At 39.3% G+C, this 25842-nt stretch overlaps 1 protein-coding gene across 1 annotated transcript in view; it reads left to right on the top strand.

Annotated features, from left to right (window-relative positions):
- The first annotated feature begins 4712 nt into the window (after positions 1-4712).
- Positions 4713-25842, top strand: part of rsh (Rap GTPase activating protein radish) — a 666322-nt gene continuing 645192 nt past the window's right edge. Inside the window, exon 1 of the mRNA XM_083113954.1 lies at positions 4713-6438. Within this exon, the coding sequence (XP_082970080.1) occupies positions 4713-6438 (1726 nt within the window). The remainder of the gene's footprint in view (positions 6439-25842) is intronic.

Here is a 25842-nt window from a genome sequence, read left to right as displayed (position 1 = left end):
TTTCTCCTCCATTAGTAAACTTGCTGGTGTGGTAAGCATGCACAGAGATATTGCTTTTGATTTGTCGAGAAATTTTAAGTTTTAGGCTGAAGGAGAGGAAGAAACCAGTCCTTTTCACTGGTGCAAGTGTGTATAGGAGACGCCATCTTTAAAATATCAAAAATGGCGTTTTGAAGCTCACTTGACTAGTGTTGCAACATGCCCTGCAAGTTTTATTGGACTTTTAAAGATTTCATTTGACTTTTGTAATAGAAACAACAACTAATTGTTATAGTAAACTGTTATTGCTACTTGCACTGCCTTGAAAATAATGTTTCTAAAGATTCTCAGCAGATGGCTCTAGCGTTATGTAGTGTTTCATCAGCAATTTGTGTGTATTTTATCTTCTCCTTTCTGTAAATAATTCCCTGTGGTTATATGATGGAATAGTTCTTTGAAGAAAAATACTGCAATAGAGTTGACAACAAATGCTAAACATTTATAATTAATAAATGCACATGCCTAAAGGAAGATGATTTTTTTTTTGTTGAAGAATGAAGTATCGTACAAGATGTAAAGTTGCTGAAGAATAAGTATCTGTAAAACTCGGGCATACGGATATTTTTTTTTCAGGAGGGGCTGGAATTATAAAAGTGGACAGTGCATATCTGCTTTCTAGGGGCTTGCCTACACAATAAGATGTGTCGTATGTTAAAAACTTTTCACCCTCAAGAATGACATTGACAAACTGACATGTTTAATCTAAATAACCTTTCATTTCTTGTTTGCATATTACCAGTATGATTTAAGAAATGAATAGCACTATTTTCCTCCAAGAAAAATATTCCAGAAATAATATTTAAAAAAACACTTTCATAATTAGCTTCTAGCAGGCACGTAGCCAAGGGGGTGGGCTCTGTAGACTGAAGCCCCCTAAAACCTACAAATGTTTCGTTGGAAATAGTGTAGAGTGGTAATAAATTTTACTTATTTAGCAGGATTAAGCATCTTGTATAATAAGTTGTAATATAGTGAGAAATTAATCTTCAAGGCTTCTACCTCCCACTTTTTCGCCTTTAGAAGGTGGCGACTACGGGCCTGACTGCTACTACGCAGCTGCCAGTCCATGAACTATGATAGATTCAAGAGCGAAATTTATTAAAATCAGATTTGAAGCTGTATTTTCTATTATGATTTTAGTTTGTAATTTTCCCTTATTTTGCATCGCTTGTCTATCCCTTATGGCTAATGTCGATAATAAGGGTGGCTGATTATAATAATTATTGTACGGTAATAATTATACAGGGTGTCCACAAATTATCTTTACAATTTCAAATCTAAATATCTAAATAATGGCACTAGGTATCTCAGTTCTGTTTCCTTCATTTAAAAGAGAAGCTCTCAAAGTTTTTTTTACCACCTCAATGCATCTCTATGGGTGCTCCCTTTGTTGCCCGTAGGATATCAAGGCGATACTAGATTTCCTGTCATTTCTTCTCTAGTACCTCCTCAGTAAGTGTTGCGATGGCTGCAGTAGTCCTTTGTCGTAGGACTTGTACTGGCGTTCGGTACACAATATCCTTAACATAACCCCATAAAAAAAATCCAAAGGGGTTATGTTGAGTGATCTTGGTGGCCAAGTAACTGGGCCATTCTTCCCAATCCATCGACCAGGAAAATGTTCATCTAAGGTCGATTTCTCGAACCTCGTGAGGCTTTTCAGACCCCCAAATTCGACAGTTATGCCTATTCAATAATTTATGAGAAAAGGAAACACACTGTGCCTTCTCCTGTGGAGTAGTCATTTTGTGGAAATGTGACCTCACCTCTTCACCACTTACTCAATGTACCTGAAAATACAGTAAACAAAACTTTAAGAGTTTCTCTTTTACATGAAGGCAACATAACTGAGATACCTCGTTGCATTATTCAGATATTTAGATGTGAAGTTGTAAAGATAATTTGTGGACACCCTGTATATTGTAATAATAAAAATAATATAATTAACCTAGAGTGTATGAATGGGTAAAAAGATCCGTTTTTAAAAACGGAAGACGAAATGTCAGTGATGAACACCGGAGTGGGAGGCCAGTTTGCTGAGGCAGTGAAACAACAAATTGACCAGTGAATCTGTTAATTTAATACACTCTCCCCTGACATAAACAATTATCTCCGTACTGAACCTTCATTCTGCTGTACATTTTAGAAGGTTTCATTCCCTCTGACCACTAAAAACAAATATCACTTCATTGCTCTTCTACGGTGCAAGTCAACAGTGGAGAGGCCGTGGTGTACGAGCTACTGCGCATGCGCATGCTCCTCGATCGTCACGACACCTTAATGACGTGTTGCGAAGGAACCATTTTGAGTCTCGTTGTGCATAAATCTCCATGAAGTTTAGAATAAAGTTCCTACATTTAATGACTTATCCTCGTATATTGTCGATGTTAAATATTGTGGTCGACTTTTAATCTTGCGAATAACACAAATACAGTACAAATACAAGTCAAACATTGTAGTTTACGCTTAAGCACACTCGTGGTTACAAGTTGTGAACGGAAACGAGCGTTCTCTATATATCTTGCACTGAGAACTCTTCAAACACACTCAGGCAGCCAACATGTTGGTCATCTTGAGAGCTGAATAACTGAAGAGTTTGCACAGTGAGAAATTCAAACACGGAGCTAACGTCAGTCACACAGAAATCAACGAAAGAGGGGGCTCAAAAAGGAAGAAAGTAACTGAGAAAAGGCAAAAAGGAAGGCTCCATCTGGTGGAGAATACTCTCCAGCTCTGTCTCACTGAGAGGATGGGTCCCTAAGGGATTTGTCAAAGGAGACGGCAGATGGAACTGGGGAGCCGTCAATGTTGCCAGCTTCTCCTCCACACAATTATCTCCTCTTTTTATTTCTGCGCGGCTTCAGTGATGCCAGGTCTGCTCATGCTTCTCTGATGATATTGCCAGTGGTGTAGCTATAGCCAGTAGCTATACTTAAACGGAGCACTTTGTATACTACATCACAAGGACATAAAATATATACTAATATATAAAAATGGATGTATGTGTGTACATATGTATGTTGTTATGTTTGTTCCGGCATAACTCTCGAACGCGTGGAGCAATTTCAACCAAACTTGGTACACATATGTCTTACAATCTGGAAAGAAATACTGTGGGTGGTAAGATACCCCTGGCACCCGTAGGGATGTGGGTTGGACGGGGTGACATAAAAATGATCGAAAACGACCGATATTTGTGTGGAATCCATAATTTTCGGGGTCGCTAAGATGAATAGTGACACTCCCAATGCCGTTCAATTTATTTATTCTTGCTCCTGGAGCTGATACTGAAAATGTTGTTTATAATCAAGTTTTGAGTTAAATTAATAATATAGTGAATTTGTAAAAGATTTTACTTTATAATTTCAATACTGTAATTATACTTTTAAATACATGTAAATGAAATTAGTAACATTTTACACTATAGTTAAAATTCATTATTTTCCTGTCTCCGAGCAACGCCGGGTAATCAGCGAGTACTAATATATAATACGTTAAGCTACACCGTGTGGTCTTAGATTTGTTCACATACGGCTTGTTAGTATTATCAATTGAGGTCTAAGGGGTGATCCTTCCACGTAGGACAACTTGGACTGCATTTTGCAGAATAACGAGGCTCTGCCGCCTGTGTTTCGTCCTTATGTGTGCTGAGTGCCCCTTTACAGCCTCAGCTTTTAACCGAAGTCAGGATGTTTTAATATTTTAGTAAAAGACGTTACAGTTAATATAGGTAAGATAAGGGGTGGACCCCGTATAACATGACGGGTGCAAAGTAGCCTTTAAATGCTAACGCACCAAAATATTCAAATTCAAAATTTTCAAATTATTATCAATACTATTACTACTGTTGTTGATGGAATTATAACAGATTCCTTTCTTCTGATTCATCAACATATTTTAAAAATTTGCAAAAGAATTAAGAAGATAATGAGTTATATATTTTTATAATGAAAAGTTTTAAAAAAAAGAAAGCATCTTAATATATCTGAATAAAATAAAATTTCTTCCAATTCTTGAATATGGTAATGAATTACAGTATGTTTTTTTTTGTTAGTGAAGAATTATCAATTAATTCAGTATTTTGTATCATGCCCCTATGTATCAGTGTCTGCGATTAGAAGAACGTGGGCACAGTTGCTCCTCCTACATTTTGCAATTTTTGCCCCCGTATTATGGCATCTTAAAGCTCATCCTTATTTACCAAGAAACGTAAACTGTCCTTGCGCCCCTCCCCCAGTTTTAGCAGCCAATCACCGCTACTGGCTAATATAGTTACGTAAATATGTCTGATGCTCTGGCAGCCCCTGTGACTTTGATTTGATCCCTAAGATAAAGGTCCCGAACTGTTCCAGATATTCTTCTGGCAATAGACAGCTCCATGAACAGAACAGGCGCTGCTACAGGTGTACTACGACTTCACATCACTTGCAACGGTCGTACACAATGCTGGTGACTACATTGAAGGGCTGTAGAAGTTTCACAGAAAGATCTATTTGGTATCATTTGTAAATAAATAGTTGCCACTATTAAATTTCCAACCCACGTATTCATATTTTTACTTAACAGAAACTTTCTAGGGTAACTTTATATAAACAATTATGTTAGAGATGTGTTTGTATTGTTCAATTTTGAACATCCTTTGTCTAACTCCTATTTCTCTTTCCCACAGGACCATGACAGCCATATGCTTCGTCTGCAACCTTCCCATCCTCAGTCACCAGGTGGGATTGGTATGGCAGGGAGGCAACGGCTGGGATGACTTAGTCCGGGAACAGGTCCAGGAGTCGACGCTGCGGCAGCGCCTTGGTCGTCGGGATTCGGCGGCCCAGATCACAACCATTTCTCCACCGACGGAGGTCCGAGAAACGTCGCCACCGACCACTAGGCGACGCCGCAGCTCGTTGGCGCAGCTCACCGACATCCTGAGGGAGTGGGGCGGCTCCAGGGATAAGGAAAAAGAGTTGTCGCGACGTGGCTCTAAGGACCTCAGCCGGCGGGAAACCCTGGCCGATCTGGCGAGAAGCCTTCCTTGGGGTCGTTCTGACACGATGAGCAAAGTCAGGAAGAGAAGGGAATCTTCGGCAGACATCATCAAGTCCAAGAGTAGAAGAGAGTCGGGAACGGACTTCAGGTCGGACATCGCACGGTTGCTGTCCCGACGGGAGACCGTCAGTTCCAGCAGGGACAGGCGCGGTTCCGGAGAATCATCCAGGAGTCGACGGGACTCCATGTTCCGGAGACGAGACTCGCGCGCTGTCGCGTCTCCTGAACCGAAATCGCCAATATACAGCCAGGAACCTAGGCCTTCAACCTCTTCCACCGGTTCGGACAGTCTCCCGCAGGTTCTCGGCTACCGGCCAGTCGCGTCTCCGGAGCCGCGCGAACCCACGACCACCGTCACGGAGCCGGTCGCGGTCACTCAACCCGAAACGACGACAACCGCCACCGTCAGCACGCAAGCCATAAAACCACCGACGATCATAATGATACCCACCACTCCTCCGGGACCGATGTCGCCCGGAAGCACAGCGACGTCGCCCGCACCGACCGTCACGGCGGCGCCGACGACATTGCCGACCACCACGACGACCACCACCACCACCACGACGACAACATCGTCACCGACGACGACGACCAGTTCGTCGCATCCACCGCTCTCTGCCCGCCGCGACTCGACGACACAGGTTTATTACAAAGGCCGGCGTGACTCCCGGTCACACGTGTCTCCCGAGAGGCGAGGCGTCGGCGAGGGTGGCAGCAAGGAGCCGTCGCCCAAGTTCCCGAAGCTCCGACGGCAATCGACGGCGATCGACGACAGCCTTCCGCTCGTGCGGGTGGGCGGTCGGCGCGGCTCAAGACCCTTCCTGTCCCCGGACATCACCGCCGGCGCCGAGGAAGGCGGCAGAAAGGCCAGACGGGACTCTCTGTCGCCCGACTCTGCGGCGGAGGACGGGTTCGGGTCGGGTCGACGCGGCCGTCGCGACTCCCGCCCTCACTTGTCGCCCGAGCGAGGGGACCGGGACGCCTCTCCTCGCCGCCGCCTTCGTCGCCAGTCCACCACGACGGGCGACGACCTCCATCGCAGTCGCCGGGGGTCCCGCGCGCCCCGTTCCCCGGACTCCTCCTCCACCTGCTCTTCCAGGGACCCCTCGCCGAAAGGTCCCATGCTCCGGCGTCAGTCGACGACGGAAGAAATCCTCATTGCTCGAGGATTCCGGCGACAGTCGACCACCGAAGAGATGATCCGGTGTAGGAATTTCAGGAGGCAGTCCAGCCAATCGGACGATCTTACCCGTATTCGAGGTCGAAGAGATTCTTGTGCCCAGATCACGGACGGGACCTTTGCGACGATGACTGTGGAAACCACCAGTACGTTCTTCGACACAAGCACACAGACAGGTAAGTTCAGTTGTTACATTCTTTAGGCCATGCAAGATATACAGGGTGTTCCTAAAATCCTGTTACCATTACAGTCAAACATAACTTTGAAACCACATGACATAGAGCAGTTCTTTTTTGTTTTTGTTTTTTCACGCTGCAACATATCAACATAAACTGGGTGCAGCTGCAATCATTCTTCTGAAAAGTGTAACAAAATCTGGAACAGGGATTTGGTACACACAATCCTTGACGTACCCTCAAAGGAAAAAATCCAAGGGGGTGTTAACAGGAGAGCGTGTTGTCATTTTCCAATCTGCAGAACAAAAATTAACACCAATGAACTAATGACAGTAAATGAACACAATTGCAACAACAAAATAACTTTTTGAGCTGTAAAACATTTTGCAAAAAAACCGACTTGCTCTATGAGATGTGGTTTCAGATTATGTTTGATTGTAATGGTAAAAGAACTTTAGGGATACCCTGTACTTTCAAAATCCAGTTGACTATGAAGCCAGAAGGTACAGTATTAACTAGGGCTTTGAGGTTGATGGACCTGGACAAGAATGTTAAACCTGAGAACTGTCTCTTGCGCATCCAGTTAAAACCAGAAAACATTGGTTTCATTTTGCTGATTTTGTTCGGGTTCAGGTCATTTTTCAGTATTTTTACCTCTTTGTCGCACTTTAAAAATCATTTTTGAGGTTTCCTCTTGCTCCTTCCTCGTTGTTTCATGAATTTTAAATGCATTTGCTAGCATGACTTTCATTAGAATCCTGCGTGGGACCACTCGTACTGATTCGAGTCTTCCAATGCGAAAATAATCGAAGATACATATATGAGTCATTCCATGCCAAATCAACACAGACATGTGCAATTTTTAACCTGACCATCTCCGATTTTCATGAAATTTGGGGAGTTGAAACTATGCATAGAACTTAGTAACTATGAAAATTTTTAGTCTCGTGCGTCTTGTAATTGTTAAATTATTCAAAGTCAAATTTAGCAGAAATTGTCCTTTTTGAGCCCGTTTAGCTATACTAAATGTGCTGTAACTCCGCCACTATTTTGCCTAGGAAGCTCTAATAAAGCTTATTGTACAGGGAATTGAATAAGCTTTTCAGTGATATATAACAAGCATACCTTTGGATAAAAATATAATTTTGTTACGTGACCTTGACATTTGACCTTGAATATCTCAAAACATGTCATCACCAAAAATCGTGAAAAAATTATATTTGGTCCCTCATACCATACTCTAAAACATACCAAAAAATCATTCTGAGACTGCAACGGGATCAGAAGATACAAAATAATATGTGTAACTATGTGACTGATAAAAGCCCCATTACATGAACTATGAAGAGTCAAAGGTCCCTTAACACTCCCTACAAAATGTGAAGGAGTTATCCTGGGTATAATTTTCATAAAAGAAATAGGTTAGGCACAGGGAGATCCCTAGCCGTGTGTGTCAAGTGCAGGTCCGGCAAATTGTTGACCGCCATATTGATTTCAACGCAAAAATTTCAAAGGAAAGGGGGGGATGTGATATATCAAATGAGGCTAGAATTTCACGAGAAATGAAGTGACGAAGGTTTATCCAACATATATTTAACCAGCAAAAATTTATTACTGCATGCTTGTAACCATTTTCTCCTTTTCGAGGTGTTAAAAACAAAGCATTGGAATGCTCCTAACGTATTAGGAACTCATCGAGATCACGCTGACATCTTGGGAGAGAAAGAAGTAGACGCACCATTGCATATGATTTTAATCAGCTACATTCACCAAATAGTTGAATAGTGAAGAATATTGGGAAAAGTATCTCACACAATTACGTGACACTTCCTTGGGAATGAAAAATTCTTCAGTGACGAGGCAAATTTTTATGTTCACGGTGAAGTTAATAAAAATAATATGCAATACCTGTGATTTACTCAGTCGAATGGTTGTTGCTGGTAAGCTAATTATGTGGTATAATGTATGGCGAACGGAAATGGTTGGTCCATATTCAACAACGGAACCTTAAATGGTGAGGGCTTCTTGGATTTGTTAAGTGAACAGGTTTTTTCACCCTTGCTTACGGAATATGGCACTTTTCCAGAGTTTTGAAACAGGAGGGATTGTGACCACACTATGTGGACATTTTCGCAATTTCTTCATGGTAATTTTCTAGGTAGATTAATGGGCACACGGGGATCTATTAAAAGGCCTGCACATTCCCCAGATCTAACATCTTAGGAGGACTTTTACCTTCAGAAACATTTTAAGAGAATGGTGCATGCACTAAAAGTCCCTGACATTGACCATCTGAGAGAAGGAATAGCTGCTGCTTGCGATGTTGTTGCACATGCTACATTACCAAATGTTCTATGCGAGTGTGAGAGACGTCAACGAGCGTGCTCACAGGAACATTGACAACATTATAAAGTGCATATATCGTAAGTGAAAGATATGCGTATAACGTTTTGCTGCCTAAAAATAAGTTCGGAAAAACCTTCGCTGCTTCATTTCTCGTGAAGTTCTAGCCTGATTTGATATATCACATCACCCCCTTTCCTTTTTAAATTTTTGCTTTGAATTCAATGTGGCAGTCAACAATATGCCGGATCTGCGCTTGACACACACAGCTAGGGATCTCCCTGAGCCTAACCTATTTCTTTCATGACCAGGATAACTCCTTTACATTTTGTAGGGGGTGTTAAAGGACTTTTGACTTGTCATAGTTCATGTAATGGGGCTTTTATCAGTCACATAGTTACACATATTATTTTGCATCTCCTGATCCCATTGCAGTCCCAGAATGATTTTTTGATATGTTTTATAGTATGGCATGAGGGACCAAATATATTTTTTTCATGATTTTTGGTGATGACATGTTTTGAGATATTCAAGGTCAAATGTCAAGGTCACGTAACAAAATTATATTTTTATCCAAAGGTATGCTTGTTATGTATCACTGGAAAGCTTGTTCAATTCCCTGTACAATAAGCTTTATTTGAGCTTTCTGGGCAAAATAGTGGCGGAGTTACAGCAGATTTAGTATAGCTAAGCGGCCTCAAAAAGGACAATTTATGCTAACTTTGACCTTGAATAATTTAACAATTACAAGACGCACGAAATTAAAAATTTTCATAGTTACTAAGTTCCATGCATAGTTTCAACTCCCCAAATTTCATGAAAATCGGAGATGGTCAGGTCAAAGGCTGTGTTGATTTCGCATGGAATGACTCATATGTAAAATATCCGTCCTGGCAGTTTCAGCCCATAATCATCTATTTCATTTTTATATATCACTGTATTGGTAAGATAAACTAAACTACATTTTAACATGGAGATAATGACTATGTGTACTTAAGTTTCAATTTCACTGTGTCTTTTAATTCACGATCCATATTTGAGGTTTCACTACCACAGACAAATTACGGTTACGAGTGCATACCGCTCGTTTTGCCTGTTCGAGCCTCATTCGCTGGAGGGAAGAAGCTCCCAATTCCGTACGCTATCTAGCGGCGTTCATGCGTACTATTTGGTGTTCGAGCGAAATCCTCTTGCTGCAGCACTATAACGTACATATTTCAATCTTCTAACAAGAATATGGGCAGTGCAAGAGCACAATATTATTTTCAACTGAAATCTTTCAAAGTGGATCAAATAATTAATTGTTGTAAATTTATGTTCCCTTGAACAAACTTAAAATACTTTGCGTGAAGCCTATTTTGAGGTTCCCATGCTGGCCACCTATCATCGCTTTAATCTGTCGCTTTAAAGTAGAATTTGTCGCTTTAAAAATATATCTAATCTGATGAACGCGAAGCATAGCTGTATATCCAGATGCTGACCTTCTATTGTATCGTGTGTAATCCATTTTTACTGGGAATCGAACCCGTAACTCATTTATGATAAGGTGATGTCGTGATGCTATCGGGAAGGTTTAAGGTCCTCCCGATGTTGGAATTCAATCCTTTTGTCCTCTTCTAGATTGTTTAGTGTTTCAATAAAATTTAACCGTCTTCTGAACGCAACCGTTCTTGGTGAGCGTGGACACATTCATGTGGAAAAGATTTTATCTTAATTTTTGATATTTAACGTTGCTTCTCTGCCACTTTTATATAGTCGCGACGATGATGATAAGTGATGATATGATAAAATTGATGAAGAGACAGTCACAAAGAACATCCATGAGTAGTATGGAGACTCCCGGGAACAAGATCTGATTGGTCGAAATTTTTGTGACGTCATGAGCTGGCGACCAATCAGATCTTGTTCCCGGGAGCCTCCGTACTACTTCCATGCCCAGGCCGGGACATCGAGATCGAAAGTCGACCACTTTTGAGACCAACACGAGCACACTCTACATATAGAGAAGCAAATGCATCAGTTGAGACAAGAAATGCCTATAATCTATAACGCAGACCAAATGTTTGATTGCATCTTTCAGAAAGATGCAGGAAGGTTAATCAAAAAACACATTGATGCATTAAAGTGCAGCTAAACATAGGAATGCTCACATGCATCATAATGATACATTTTGACGTTACCTTTAAAACGATATACAAATATGCATCAGACTGTAAACCTGATTCTTGGCAAAGGCCCCAAAAACGCATTTTAGTGCACACATCTATGCGTTGATGGCGCATCCAATAGATTTCATGCATTTAATGCATTTAGTATTCTGTGTTGTAGACGAGGCAAAGATCAAGTTTCAAGAAGTCAGAAAGCTTGATAATTTTATTGTTGATAACAGTAGTTCAATTAGTCAGTTTTCCAACACAATAACAAAGTTAAAAATTGCGTTAAATCGAGGAGAATGAGTAAATCACTTCATTCCATTTTCTGTATAAAATCTTAAAAAATAATACAAAGCAGTTGTGCTGGATATTTACTCACCAAACCCTCCCCCCCCTCAAATGTTAAGATGACGAGAAATTGAAAGGGGGGATCTGACCCCAAAACCTATGATTGTCGGTACCAAACGCAAATGCTTTCGTGAAGGACGATGTCGGTTGAAGTTCTGTGCTAATAGTACTGGCAGATACACAAGTGGGACACTTGAGATATGAAGTGCATATCACTGGCAAACACAGCTCTGTCCTGTGTGTGATCTTTCTATGCCATATTTACGTGGTTTCGGGGCCAGAATCCACTTCACTTTCTCCTCATCTTGACATTGGAGGCACCCTAAAACAGTTTTTTAGCCGAAACAAAAATACACGTATTTCTTCCTTTGGGCCCCTCTATACACCTGCCAAGGTTCATGGAAATCGGATGGGGAGACAGGGGTCTGATCCCACTTCAATTTGTCATCATCTTGACATTGGAGGGGGGGGGTTTGCCCCCTAAAACAGTTTTTAGCCGAAACAAAAAGACACGTATTTCTTCGTTTGGGCCCCTCGATATACCTGCCAAATTTCATGGAAATCGGAGGGGGACACTTAGATAACCTCCCTTTTCAGTTGGTGTATCGAGTAGAATGGTCTCCCCAAGGATAATAATAATAATTATAATAATAATAACGGTAAAAAGGTAAAGTTCCCCGTGCTATAGTACAGTCCCATGAAGGCACATATAGAGGATGTTGGGGTAGACCCTCACATATTCTCGATCTTGGCCATGTTGGAGGTGATGTGGTTAGCACCACGCTCCGGCCGCCTTTACCCCACAGGTGTGCCCCAGGTACCCAATGATATGAAGCTGGGTGAACCCCAGAGCTGCTTTATGCGGAGATAAGGCGGGAAAAATTCCCACCTTAGATCACACACCCTGCGATTCGAACTGGGTCCTCCACGTGGCAGTCAGACGCCTTACCTAATATACCACTGCGGCATTATAATAATAATAATAATAAGTAACCGTGAAAATAATTATTGCTGTTATTATTATTATTATTATCCAGGTTTTTCTTTGGCCTTACCTACCCTATAAATATTTCTGGCGACGCCAGTGTTCAGCTGGATGCCACTTCAATGATTGATTGATTTGCTTTACTTTACTTTGCCTTTCTGCCACTGGTTAACCAATGAAAAGCGCCAGGTAGCAGAGCATTAACTTTTAAGACCCTCCCCCCGTGCGCCGTACCGAAATCTAACCACTAACTGCAACGTGAGAAGCGCAACTTCCAAGTCCTCAGCGGACGAATACAATCAGACAGAAAGCCGATGGAAACGGACAGTCAATCGGTCGACCACAGAGGCAGAAATTTCCAGAATAAGTGACTGTGGAATTATGGTCTCTCTCGTGACGTCACGTCCTCTCATTTTGAGGCTGGCGAACTTTCCCTCAGAGTTTTCCCCCACTGAAAAGTTCTCCGCTGTGGAACAGACAGCTTACACGCGACAGGAATTGATGATGTTGGACAGTGGCGCCAGGAAGTGACGGCGGCCGGAACTACCCCAAGAGCATTGAAGTGGCCTTCTCCATCAATTTCGCCAGGAGAAAAAACTACTCGAGCAAGCACAGATGTAATTTTTCAGTTCAGGAAATTAGTAATGCAATCTCGGTCATGGACAAAATGGAGAATGATAGCTATCTCTAAGGCAAAAGGGAGAAAGTGTATTGTGGTGAGAGTTTATTCGTTTTCAAGTGAAAAATGATTATGGGTCGGTCACTCATTCCATGTCAAATCAGGCAGGAGTTGACCCTCATAGTCATCGATTTTGATGATATTTGGTACACAGCTTTGCCTTGCTTCAAAACCGATATATGTGAAAGGATTTTTCTGAAATAAGATTATTACGAATTATATGAGGGTTGTTCAAAATGTCATTTTTGAGCAACATGCTCTTTTCAATTAAGTATATCTCGAGATCGAATGAAGATAGAGAACCGTTCTTGAGCATTGTAAAGAGGAATGACGGTTGCATATTATGAGATGATCAAATGATGAAACTTTGTAAAATTTGAACACACTGTTCAAATTTCAAATTTAAACAGCTCAAAACACCCCCTAATCGATTTTCCTCAATTTTGAATATTTTTACTACCATCCTTCCTCTTCATACTGAGAAAGTTTTATGGAGGTGTTTTTTTTATATAAGGGAGAAAAATGAGATTGAAATTTGTCCTGCATCAGCAATGAACTGAGCTGCAGTGTCCCAATGATGAGGCTTTTCATTTGTGTCGCGCTAAAGGATATATATACTTACAGTTGACGGAGAGATGATATACCACGTGATAATTGGCTTAATTTTGTGCTGTTATTTTTAATTTATACGTTACTGTTTCAATATTTTTAGCCGCGTTCGTGGGGATGAGATGTGGGCGCGTTGTGAAAACTTCTCTGTTAGCCAAACAAATGAAGGGGGAAAAACGAAGAATGTCGGGAATGTTTGAGAAAAATTCATTACTTCTAATAGTTTATGAGAATAACTGTGAGTTAGGAGCAATGGCGGCAATTACCCACAAATTTTTGCCACTTTTTTGCCTCGCACTATGGCCTCTTAATGCAAAGTATTGTCTAATAAGAAAATTAACTGCCCTTTCCCCCAATCCTCCAAGATTAGTCACCGAATCGCCTCTAATAGTTAGCAGTCTTAAAAATATTCCCGAATCAAACGATAGTATTATATATTGTAATATTAGGTAGTGTTTGTTAAACGTTTCAATTTAAATTTTTATGAACTGAATACTTAAAATATTATTTTTATATTTATCAAGTTACTGGACAAATGCCATTTGTAATAAATTCAATTCTACAAAATTTTAATGATGGAGTCCGCATTTCGAGATGTTGGAATGACCTCTAGTTTACATGACTGAAAATGTAAGAAAATTACCATTAGCATTACTTTCAACTAGAAGTTAATCTCACAAAATGCTTAAAATGAGTTTTTCACAAAATAACCGTTTATGTTTTTAAAAATAGATGTATTGATTTAATGTGAAAGTTTACACTGTTTGGAGCATTTCTAAGAAAACAATACATTAATAGGTGTCACCGTTCCCGAGATATATCAAACCAAAAGTATCCAATATGGCGGACTCTTTTCAACATGGGAGGCGTCAGCACGCACATAGAGATTGGCTCCTCGACTGAAAATACCATAAATGACATAATAATTATACTACCAAGTCTCTAGTTGTTATCAGAAAGTGTAACAATTTGTCAATCATTAGGAACTTAGCACTGGGCAGTGGTCAAGATGGCGTGTACGAAGCCCTCTATTTGGAGACACATCTTATGGTGATTCTTTGATTAAATACATTAAAACTTATATCAGTTTAACGCTTATAAATTATTCTATAATTTTTATTCCAAATAATTTTCTGTCGCATAATTTATTCGAAAGTTACAATGGAGAAACTTCTAAAACTACAAGAAGACTTGTCTTTTTTTAAAATATGATTTCTTACATAACGTGAAAACCACTTACATTATTGAACAACGAAACATTACCTTTTCTACAGTCCATCTAATGAGGATCAAAAGTTTAATAGAAAATAACTGCTTAGATATAGGCCAGTAACTAAGAGTCTGTGAATCCGATGCTTGAAGGGAAGCACAGGGGAGAAGGGCGTGAACTTTTGAGATTTTATGCTTCTAGTAGTGGTCTGACAGCTGACCAAAATCCATCTTTTACGGAATTATTCCCGACATTCGTCGCTTTTCCCACTTCATTTCTGGCTAACACAAAAGTTTTCACGACATGCCCACATCTCGTCCCCACAAATACGGCTTAAAATATGGAAACAGTAACGTATAAATTAGCAATAACAGCACAAAATAAAGCCAATTATCAAGTGGTATATCATCTCTCCCTCAACTGTAAGTATATACGTATATCCTTTAGCGCGATACAAATGAAAAGTCTCATCACTGGGACGCTGCAGCTCAGTTCATTGCAGACGGCAGGTTAAATTTCAATCTCATTTTTCTCCCTTATATCAAAAAACACCTCGATAAAACTTTCTCAGTATGAAGAGGAAGGATGGTAGTTAAATATATCCAAAATTGAGGAAAATCGATTAGGGGGTGTTTTGAGCTGTTCAAACTTGAAATTTGAAATGACATTTTGAACAACCCTCATATATTTCGTAATAATCGTATTTCAGCAAAATCCTTTCACAGGTATAGGTTTTAGAGGAGAACAAAGATGAGTACCAAGTATCATCAAAATCGGTGACTATGAGGGTTAACTCCTGCCTGATTTGACCCTTATATATATAAAGACATAGACATATCACATTTATTATTGCTTTATTTAACACTTTTAGTATGTGGAAAATATTTTTGAGAGCGAACTTCAAGACAAACTACAAAATCAAATATATTTACCACCTTCCGTGATGTATTGATTAGCGTCTCGTGCTGAAAAGTAATGCATTTTTATTACCTCGCTGACACTTCAAGTAAAGTTAGCACGAGTTCCACACAAACCGGATATCCAGTCAGCGGCAATAAAGTGGGACACTTATATCATGAAATTTTCGCTTCCCTGTAAGGCGTTATAACTCCACGGCGATAAGAAGATATTATAGTTATTTTCAATTCTTACGGCGTGCGCCCTAGAAGGTGGCAAGGGAGCGGGGAAGCAACCAATCCAGCGCGATAAGAAACTCAGCAGCCCGTAGAACGAGGTTCACGTAGTACTTATTTCCGCCACGTCGTATCTCTTGACGCCACTACTGTTGTCTGGTTGGTCTGCGGGGAATTCCCCGCTTCCCACTTCCCTTGCCAGTACAGCGCCTTGAATAACGTAGTGTGGAAAACGACCCAAGAAACTGGTTCCCGAGACGGATGATAACATAGATGGCAGCGCGATCAGCACAGCTGCTAATTTTCTTATGAAAGTAATGCGGCTTAGTTAGTTTTTGGACTATATCGTAGATTTGTTTGTCTTGAAAGGCGGTAAATGAATTGATGGAAGCAGTTATATTTGTGGAGTGATTTGCAGTCACGAAATTGCATTAATTTGGAAAGAAAAGTAAAATAAAATTAATAAATAAATAGCATGCGTAACACAAAAAGAAACATCGCAATGTGATTCCGGACGTCAGGTGTTGGATTTTGTACTAGTGTTTATTTTTCTATGTTATTAGAATATAAATAGTATCCTGAGAGATATTTCATACCGAAGCGACAAACCACAAGTGTCGCTTGGAAGCGAGCAGTTTGTAATCAATGCAGCCTTTCGAACCGTAGGGACAAAAGCTCTGACTGCACCGTTTCCTCAAGGATATTTTAGATCAAAGCGGCAAACGATACGGCGATTTCACACCAAAGCGACACGGGTCCTTTTGTCCAAGGTAGCTTTCATACTGAAGCGACACGCGACACATGTCATTTGGAAACGAGCCAATCAAGAGCAACATTTCACATCGTAGCGGCATGACGGGCAGCACAGGCCAGCGTTCGGTTGGTGAAATCCTCAAGCGATAAGTGTCGCGTGCCGCTTGTCGCTTTGGTGCGCAATATCCCTAAAGCAAGACACTCATTGCATCGCGCATGCGCGAACAACAAACCACGGCAACACGTTGCAAGCTACTGAGGAAAAGGGCACAGTATGAGCGACACGTGTGGCAACAAAGCGACACGTGTGGTTTATCGTGTCACCTAGATCTGTTGTTGTAACATGCAGTTTATCGTGTCGCCTAGATCTGCTGTTCACACAATTAGCAGCAAACGCTTCCTAATAGACTGAAGGCACGAACCATGTCGCTTGTCACTTAGTTGAGAACTCCCCCTGTGGCGCGTCGCTTCGGTCTGAACACCCTTCCTTTAAGGAGCTTTCAGGCAAAAGTAACAAGTAGCACGCGAAAACGGCATATGAACGTGTCGTTTGCTGTTTGGACCAATGAATGTTATTTTACAGTCTGGAAGTGTCTGTGTCACTAGTCACATCAGTGTGAACATCCCGTGTCGCTTGTCCCATTGGTCTGAAAGTTTCCATACACTCATGTCGATGGCACTAAGAAAGTTTTGTGAAGTTCCCCTTGTCATTCCATGCAATCATCGTTATCAGCATCGCCGCGATTAGTTTAAAGCGGAAGAAAAGAGACAGTAAATATCAAAAATACAAATGCATTAGTGTGTATATCCTTAAAACAAATGATAATGATGATAATAATAATGAACCTAATTCATACACAAAAATTTAGTTACCAAGAGCATTCAACGCTTATTTTTTCTCCCGTATTATTAATGAAAGTATAACGACAACAGGACGCGGTCAACTATCTAGAATGTTCGTTAATATCTTCGCGACCACTGTACTAAATATCATAGCAATTATCACATTCATAGAAATGCTTCATGTAAAAGAATCGGATGTTGCAGCGAAAACCCCATTTACTTCCATTATAAGCAGACGAATGCCATGCAGCTGTACCGACGCCAGCGCCTCTAGCGGTATCATATTCGAGTGGAACCAGCCAGAGAGCCCAGAACAGTGCCGTTTTCCACACTACTTTATTCAAGGCGCTGTACTTGCCAGCTTCTGTATATAAGCCTTGCAGGGTAGAGAGATTTTCAGGATACAGGTGTCTCATTTTTATTGCCGGCGACTGTACATCACGCCAGGTTTATAGTCAGCAATCGAATGTTGGTTGCGAAGGTCGACAGGAAGCATTATTTCAAAAAGGTCAGCTGAAAATATATACATAATCCATATGTTTCAGTTGATTTGATTCGACAAATATTATTAGTTGAATTATCGTTGTAATTCTGGCGGTACGCAGTACCGGAACCTTTTTACAAGTGATAATAAATATAATAATATTTTATTTTAACGAAAGAATTTGTGTGTATATGTTGTTGCACGATCATTTATAAACAAACCAAAATATTTTGAGTAGTTTTCATGATGAACAAAATATGAAGCTAAATTTAAGAATACCGAGACCTTTCTTCGCAGAAAAAAAGAGCACAGCGTCATACATCCAAGTTGAGTACTGTAAGTCTATGGGACAATAATTGCATATTTGAAAATAAATTATTCATTTCCTATTTATTGAATGAAATTGTTGAAAATATGTATGTATATTTAACCATTTTCTACTGGGCGCTGCTACCAGTTACTGCTTGTAGTCCGCGCTTCATTCAACGAAAAGAATCCTCTGAGGTTGAAGCGTTCAAGACTATTTATTCCCTTAGAAATCTAAAACTGTTGACAAATTGCTGAATTTCAATTGTCAGAAATTTCCTATTTGCACTTCTGTATGTTCAAAACGATGCGATACTTGTGCTGCGGTCGCACGCAGGCTCTAGCACGACAATGCTTCTATGAAATCCCATTTCTCTGAAGATTTTTAGGGCCTACGGTTACTCGCAATATTTCGACATCCTCCCTACGCGTCAGACATGGCTCTTGGTGCTTCACAACAGCTTTCCAAAGCTAAGTAGCCATTAATGAGCTTGAGACGTGAAGACAACGCAACAAAGGACCTGTCCTGTTAGCCATCCAGAAATGGAAAACTGTAAGAAAAGAACATACCAGACTTTCGAAAATTTTAGACCAAATTTTGTAAACATGACTGATTAAATTATCTAAACTATTATCACTGATATAATTCGAAACCGGGAGAATTAGAGTAATGATTAATAAAGAGGAGCGGGTAAGAACGTTTGGGGCTCAGGAATAACAGTATAAAATTGGATCCAAAATATGCTGAAATATATCAAACTCACAATAGAACCACTTACTGATTGGATCTAAGGTAACAGCAGTAACCACTGAATTACTCGAGAGACGTGATGAGGAGTATTTTGCGATTCATCTCTGTGTAATATTTCATACTAGGTAGGCTATATGCATTGTTTTCTTCTAATAATGATGCATTATTGCAAATAAAATGTAATATAACACAAAGTGTGCAGCAATGATAACGAAACTGGGCACATGATTTCATGTACGTAAGTATATAACAGTTGGGCTGAAAAGTTCATAGGCTGACTCATAGATGGCGTTACTAGAATTAAATCCATGTGATTTTTACTTAGTACTAACCTTCAAAAGATACGTGCATAAATTTCACAGCTGCCGGATAATTAGTTCGTGAGATATAGCATTGTGAGTGAAGCAGCTTTTGTTGTTGTGAAAAAATGGATAAAAAAGAATTTCGTGTGTTAATAAAGCATTGCTTTTTGGCGAAAAAAAAATACTGTTGAAGCCAAGGCTTGGCTTGATAAACATTATTCGGACTCTGCACCAGGAAAATCAACCGTTGAGAAGTGGTTTGCTAAATTTAAACGAGGCGAAATGAGCATCGAAGACGATGCACGCAGTGGACGCCCCAAAGAGGCTGTTACCGACGAAAACATCACAAAAGTCCACAAAATAATTTTAAATGATCGTAAAGTAAAGTTGATCGAGATAGCTGAGACTTTAAAAATATCAAAATAACATGTTGGACATATTGTGCATGAATATTTGAACATGCGAAAGCTGTGTGCAAAATGGGTGCCGCGCGTGCTCACAATCGATCAATGCACCGTGTCACAAATCAATGAAAACGATGGCAAAATTATATGAATTAGACTACGAATTGCTTCCCCATCCACCATATTCTCCAGATCTGGCCCCCAGTGACTTTTTCCTGTTTGCAGACCTTAAAAGAATGCTCGCTGGAAAGAAATTTAGCACTGATGAAGAGGTAATCGCCGAAACTGAGGCCTATTTTGAGGCTAAAGAGAAATCGTACTATAAAAATGGCATCGAAAAATTGTATGACCGCTATAATCGTTGTATCGCCCTCAAAGGCAACTATATTGAATAATAAAATCGAATTTTGTCAAAAAAATATTTTTTACTATGTTAGCCTACGAACTTTTCAGCCCAACTGTTATATTTGAATCCACTGGTAGAGGAAGATTATTTCCGTAACATCTTTGGCTTTATGCATTTGAAGCATCGGAACGAGTCACAACTCTCGAAGCAGCCAATTAACCAAGCGGACTGCTGGCGTCATCTGAACCCAGAACCTATCGCTAAGCCCGTTTCTCAGGTTCTACACCCCCCCACTAGGCTCGCTAGACAGATTCGCGCAGTTCGCTGGAGATGTTCCGAAAGTAATTCGGCTATAAGTGAACACAAGTTACCTTGAAAGGTACGAGTACCCTCAATCACTAAAATATAAACATCTACTCCTTACAATTCAGTAATATTTAGTTGCAGGAACTAGAATTAACTACGTGTCTCAATTTATATTTCATCACTTCTTTCCTGAAGTGTAGGGGGATAAAAATATTCTTGAGACAAAAGGAATTGATCTAATGATAGTGAATTACTTCATCTATGGGAAGAAATGAAACAGTTCGTTCAGCAGTGCAAGAATGTTTGACGAAGTTCTGTTTATTTTTGTAATCTTGTTTCTCCCAGCATATTTAAGTAAAATACAAGTAGTATGATTGGTGCTACAACCAGGACCACTTACAAGTGTACAAATGATGAGCTCATATAATTAAACAGCCCGATTTGCCCACACTTAAAATTATGCCAAGATGATCTTATTCCCTAATTCTTCAAGTGTGATATGCTCTTAATTCTAAGAATTTTGAATCCTAGTGTACAAATGATGAGCCCCCTCAGATTGATTTGCCTACACTTATAAAAGGCACTTCTGTCAGATTGTTGTCCATAAATTTGTTAAAAATATGCACCTCTTGATATTTTTTTTGCCCACACCTAAAACTAAGCTAAGATGCTCATAAAACCCACACCCACACCCACCCACACACATCAATATTTATTCTCTTTTTCCACTTGTAGGCTATTAGCTTTACAACCTGTCATAATAAGCATAGAGTTTTGGTTTAAAACCCAAAAAATTTTATATAATAAACTGAGAATAAAAATTAACAATATTAACATATTAAATATACACAAGAAATAAACAAAGCACACAGCTGAACAAAATATATATATATATTAAGTACAAAATTTTGAATTGAACCCCAGGAAATCTTATATAATAAACCAACAACATAAGTGCCAAATCAAAAATATTGCAATCAGTGTAATAAGAATATATCCAGCCCCAATTGGGCCAGACACCAAAAGAATTGTGACCGAGGCAAATATAGAACACCCACTAAAATATGTCCTAAATGCCACAAAATATTTAGCAAGGCATATTTCAATAGACATGTGGGCTCTTGTTCTACACAGTTATCAACATTGCCCCCTCAACCATCTACATCTGGTCTGAAAAGGAAGCATGAAACACCTGTTAATGCTGGACCAGCAAAGCAGCCACGCTATGAACCCATCCATAGCAGTTTTAACGGCCAATTAAGAGATCACCGTTTTGTATCAGAGCCAAGATGTGACATTAAGACTTTTTTGAACAGTATAAATCCTGATGTGCAGGCAATTCTAAATGCACAAAATGGCTCTTATAAGCTGTCCCTCAAATTGTTTACACAATATAAGAAGCCAAATGGCACAAAATTTACACAGCCCCACATAACAGAAACTGTACCGGTATATTCAAATGCAAATTCAGACAAAATAATAGCCAGTTTGATAGATCAATTGAATATTAAACACTCTGAATTTGCAGCAAAAGAGTCTGGATGGAGCCTATGTGGATCTCCACAGAAGTTATATGTTAATATTTCTGAATTCAACCCATTACAAGGTTCCACTTATGTGCCATTACCTGCCAATATCAAAAACAAAACAGCCGTGGTTAATATAAAAAATAATGACGAGAAATGCTTTGTGTGGTGTATTTTAGCTGCTTTGTATCCAGTTTCAAGGCATCCTGAGAGAATAACTTATTATAAACAACATGAAAATGATTTTGATGAAGCAATGGAGGGTTTAGAATATCCAATGCTTGTTCAGAATATTGATAAATTTGAAAAAAAGGCCAGGCACATCAATGGCAAACAATTATCTATTAATGTATTTACTTGTTCTACTGGCCGTGACAATTGCTTGATAGATCCTCTCAGAATCAGTACACTTGATGATGAATCTGCTATTCCGATTGATCTGCTCTTAATTGAAAAGGATGGCACAAATCATTACACTCTGATACATAATCTTGAAGCTTTAGTCAGAACACAACTAGACAAAACTCATAGAATATTCAAGTTGTGCAGAAGATGTTTGTCTGTATTTGATGGTAGAAAAATGGTGAATGGGGTTCGGGAAAAAAATGCAGAAATTGCTAAAAACAAGTTAATTGAGCATCTGAAATACTGTGGGAATCATAAACCTGTTCATATGCTTATGCCTAAGCCAAGTGAAAATGCCAAATTCAAAAGGTTTGAAGCCCTGTTGGAACACCCAGCATATATAGTCTGTGATTTTGAATCAAACCTCAAACCCCTTGCATTCTGCAGCCCAGACCCTGAGGAATCTTCAATTACATCATATCAATTACATGAACCTTCCAGCTTTTATTATGTGGTTGTACAGGGTGGTGTGGTTAGTAAAGAATATTTATACATGGGAGCAGATGCCATCAAAGAATTTGCACTTAGAATAGAAAATGAGTGCCATGACATAGCATCTAATGTCTTATTAAAATCAAAGCCCATGTTGCCTTTAACAGAGGAACAGATTGAAGATTTCAACAAAGCAGAAAAATGCCCTGTATGTGATTCTGAATTTTCAGATACAAATATCAAGGTACATCACCATTCTCATACAGATGGTAAATTCTTAATGGCCCTGTGTAATAGCTGCAATATTAAGATCCAGAGACAAAAATTTGTCCCTATATTTTGCCATGGTGCATCCAATTATGATTTTCATCATTTGATCAGGTACGAGGGGTTTGACAAGCAGAATTTAATTATTTTAGCTGAAAATAATGAGAAATATATTGCCATTAGCAAAATAATTAAAGTTAATGGTGTTTCTATTCACTTAAGATTTCTTGATTCATACAGAATTTTATCGGCTAGCCTGGCTACACTGGCCACTCAATTATCTGATGATCAATTCAAAATCACATGTGCTTTGTTTCCAAATCAGGACCTGAAATTAATTAGGCGGAAGGGTGTATATCCATATGATTATGTTACAGATTTTTCTAAATTTGATGAGTGTTCTCTGCCACCACAACAAGAGTTTTACAGCAAAATCAGAGGATCTGGAATCACTGATGAAGATTATCACCATGCCCAGTTGATGTGGAACAATTTAAAATGCCAGACATTTGGTGATTATCACAAGGCATATTTAAAACTTGATGTCACTCTCTTAGCTGATATACTGCAGGCATTCAGAAAATCTTCCATGGAAAATTATAAGCTGGATCCAATGTATTTTTACAGTGCTCCGGGCCTAGCATGGTCTGCAATGTTTTTAAACACTAAAATGCAATTGGATCTGATCCAGGATCAGGACATGTATCTGTTTATGGAACAATGTATAAGAGGAGGCATGGTGCAATGTTCTCAGAGATATGCCAGAGCAAATAACAAATATATTCCTGATTATGATCCAGCACTGCCATCAAATTATATACTGTATGTGGATGCAAACAGCCTGTATGGTTATGCTATGATGGATAAACTGCCATATGCAGGGCTTGAGTGGGTTGAAGATTTTAATATTGAAGATCTTCAGGATTTTGATGACAGTAACTATGGCCTGTTCTTAGTGGTTGATCTGACAATTCCAGATGATTTACACAACACATTTTCTGATCTGCCCCCAATTCCCGAGGTTAAGTGTTCACCTGGCTCTAAACAGAAGAAATTGATGATGACTCTAGAGCCGAAACAGGATTATGTCATATATTACAAAAACCTTCAGTTCCTGATGAATCATGGTGTTCAAGTGACCAAAATTGGAAAAGTTTTGAGGTTCAGGCACTCAAGATGGTTGAAGCCATATTGATACAAACACAGAGCTTCGAACATCTGCAATGAGCCAATTTGATAAGACCTTGTTTAAATTGATGGTCAATTCAGTGTATGGCAAAACAATTGAAAATGTCAGAAAACATATTGATGTTAAAATAATTACTGACCCCAGCCGGAGCAAAAAATTGATTGCAAAGCCCAACTTCAATTACAGAAGAATTTATGATGAAAATATGGCACTTTTCAACATGAAAAAAACAAATATTAAATTTGATAAGCCTATTTATGTAGGGGCTGTGATATTGGAATTGGCCAAATTACACATGTTAAAATTGTATTATGATGTGTTGAAACCTTTTTATGGTGATTGTGTAAAATTGATGTACATGGACACAGATAGTTTTGTTCTTGATATTCAAACAGAAGATGTTTATCAAGATATGGCACAGCCTGAATTGTTTAAATATTTTGATACCACTGAACATTCAAAAATTAAACATCACAACAAAAAAGTGCCTGGCAAGTTAAAAGATGAGACACTTGGTGATGTTATTGTGGCATTTGCAGGGTTAAGAGCCAAGATGTACAGTTTTGAAACATGTAGTGGTGCTGTTGCCAAAAAGGCCAAGGGCATTGGCAGAGTGACTGTGGACAAAGAGCTTGAATTTGAGGATTACAAAAATTGTCTCAAATCATGTAGCACAATCAGAACATCAGAATCCAGAATTCAGAGTGTGGATCACTTATTGACTAGCAATATTGTAAGAAAAGTTTCTCTGGACCCACATGATGACAAGAGATGCATTTTATCATGTGGCATACATACTCTACCATGGGGGCATTGTGATTTGAAAAATGGCAATCAATGCCCAATTACAGAGCATGATTTGAAATAAATAAACATGCCTATGAACTTATTTGGGTTCAAAAAACAGGCTATTATGGACCTGCCAACAGCACAACCCTCTTCTGATATAATATCTAAACTGAGTGCTTTGTTAATTATTCATCTGAACAGCATACTTACAGATGTTGATGATGAAACAGGTAACACATTGTACATATTTAACAATAATTTAAATCATTACCAATTACCTGTAGGTGGTCAATTACAATTTATTACAACCCCTGAGGGTAATGTCAATATTTCAGTAGGGAGAAATATTTGTAGAATTAAGCACTCAAACATGATTTCTGGCACTATATTGTTTCTGCTGGTGACTGCTTATATATTGAGGTCCCTGGATCCTATGACAAGCTTATACCCTTTTTTATAGAATTAAGAATCAGTTATTCAATAATAAATAACCACTAAAACAAAAATGCCTAATGATATATTTGGCCATACAAGGCATGAAGATCACAGTGATGAGATTCTGATGCTTGATGTCAGAGTCAAGAAATTAAGAAGTGATTTACAAGCTTTACAAACCACACTCAATGCCAGTCTTCAACTAGAAATTACAAATTTGCAATCACAATGCATGGACCCTCTTCTTAAAATTGATTCTGAACTCAAACTATTGCTTCAGAAATATACTGATTTGGCCACATTGGATAATTTTCAAAGTTTAGAAGAGGCTGTAGCAGCTCTTCAAGCCAAATTTAAGACCCAGGCCACCAACTATGAGCAATTGAAACAGCAATTGGAAGAGCAG

The sequence above is a fragment of the Lepisma saccharinum genome, chromosome 28, assembly GCF_977018435.1.
Source record: "Lepisma saccharinum chromosome 28, izLepSacc3.1, whole genome shotgun sequence".
Lineage (NCBI taxonomy): Eukaryota > Metazoa > Arthropoda > Insecta > Zygentoma > Lepismatidae > Lepisma > Lepisma saccharinum.
Note: the sequence above shows the minus strand (reverse complement) of the source record. Positions and strands in the feature narration are given on the sequence as shown.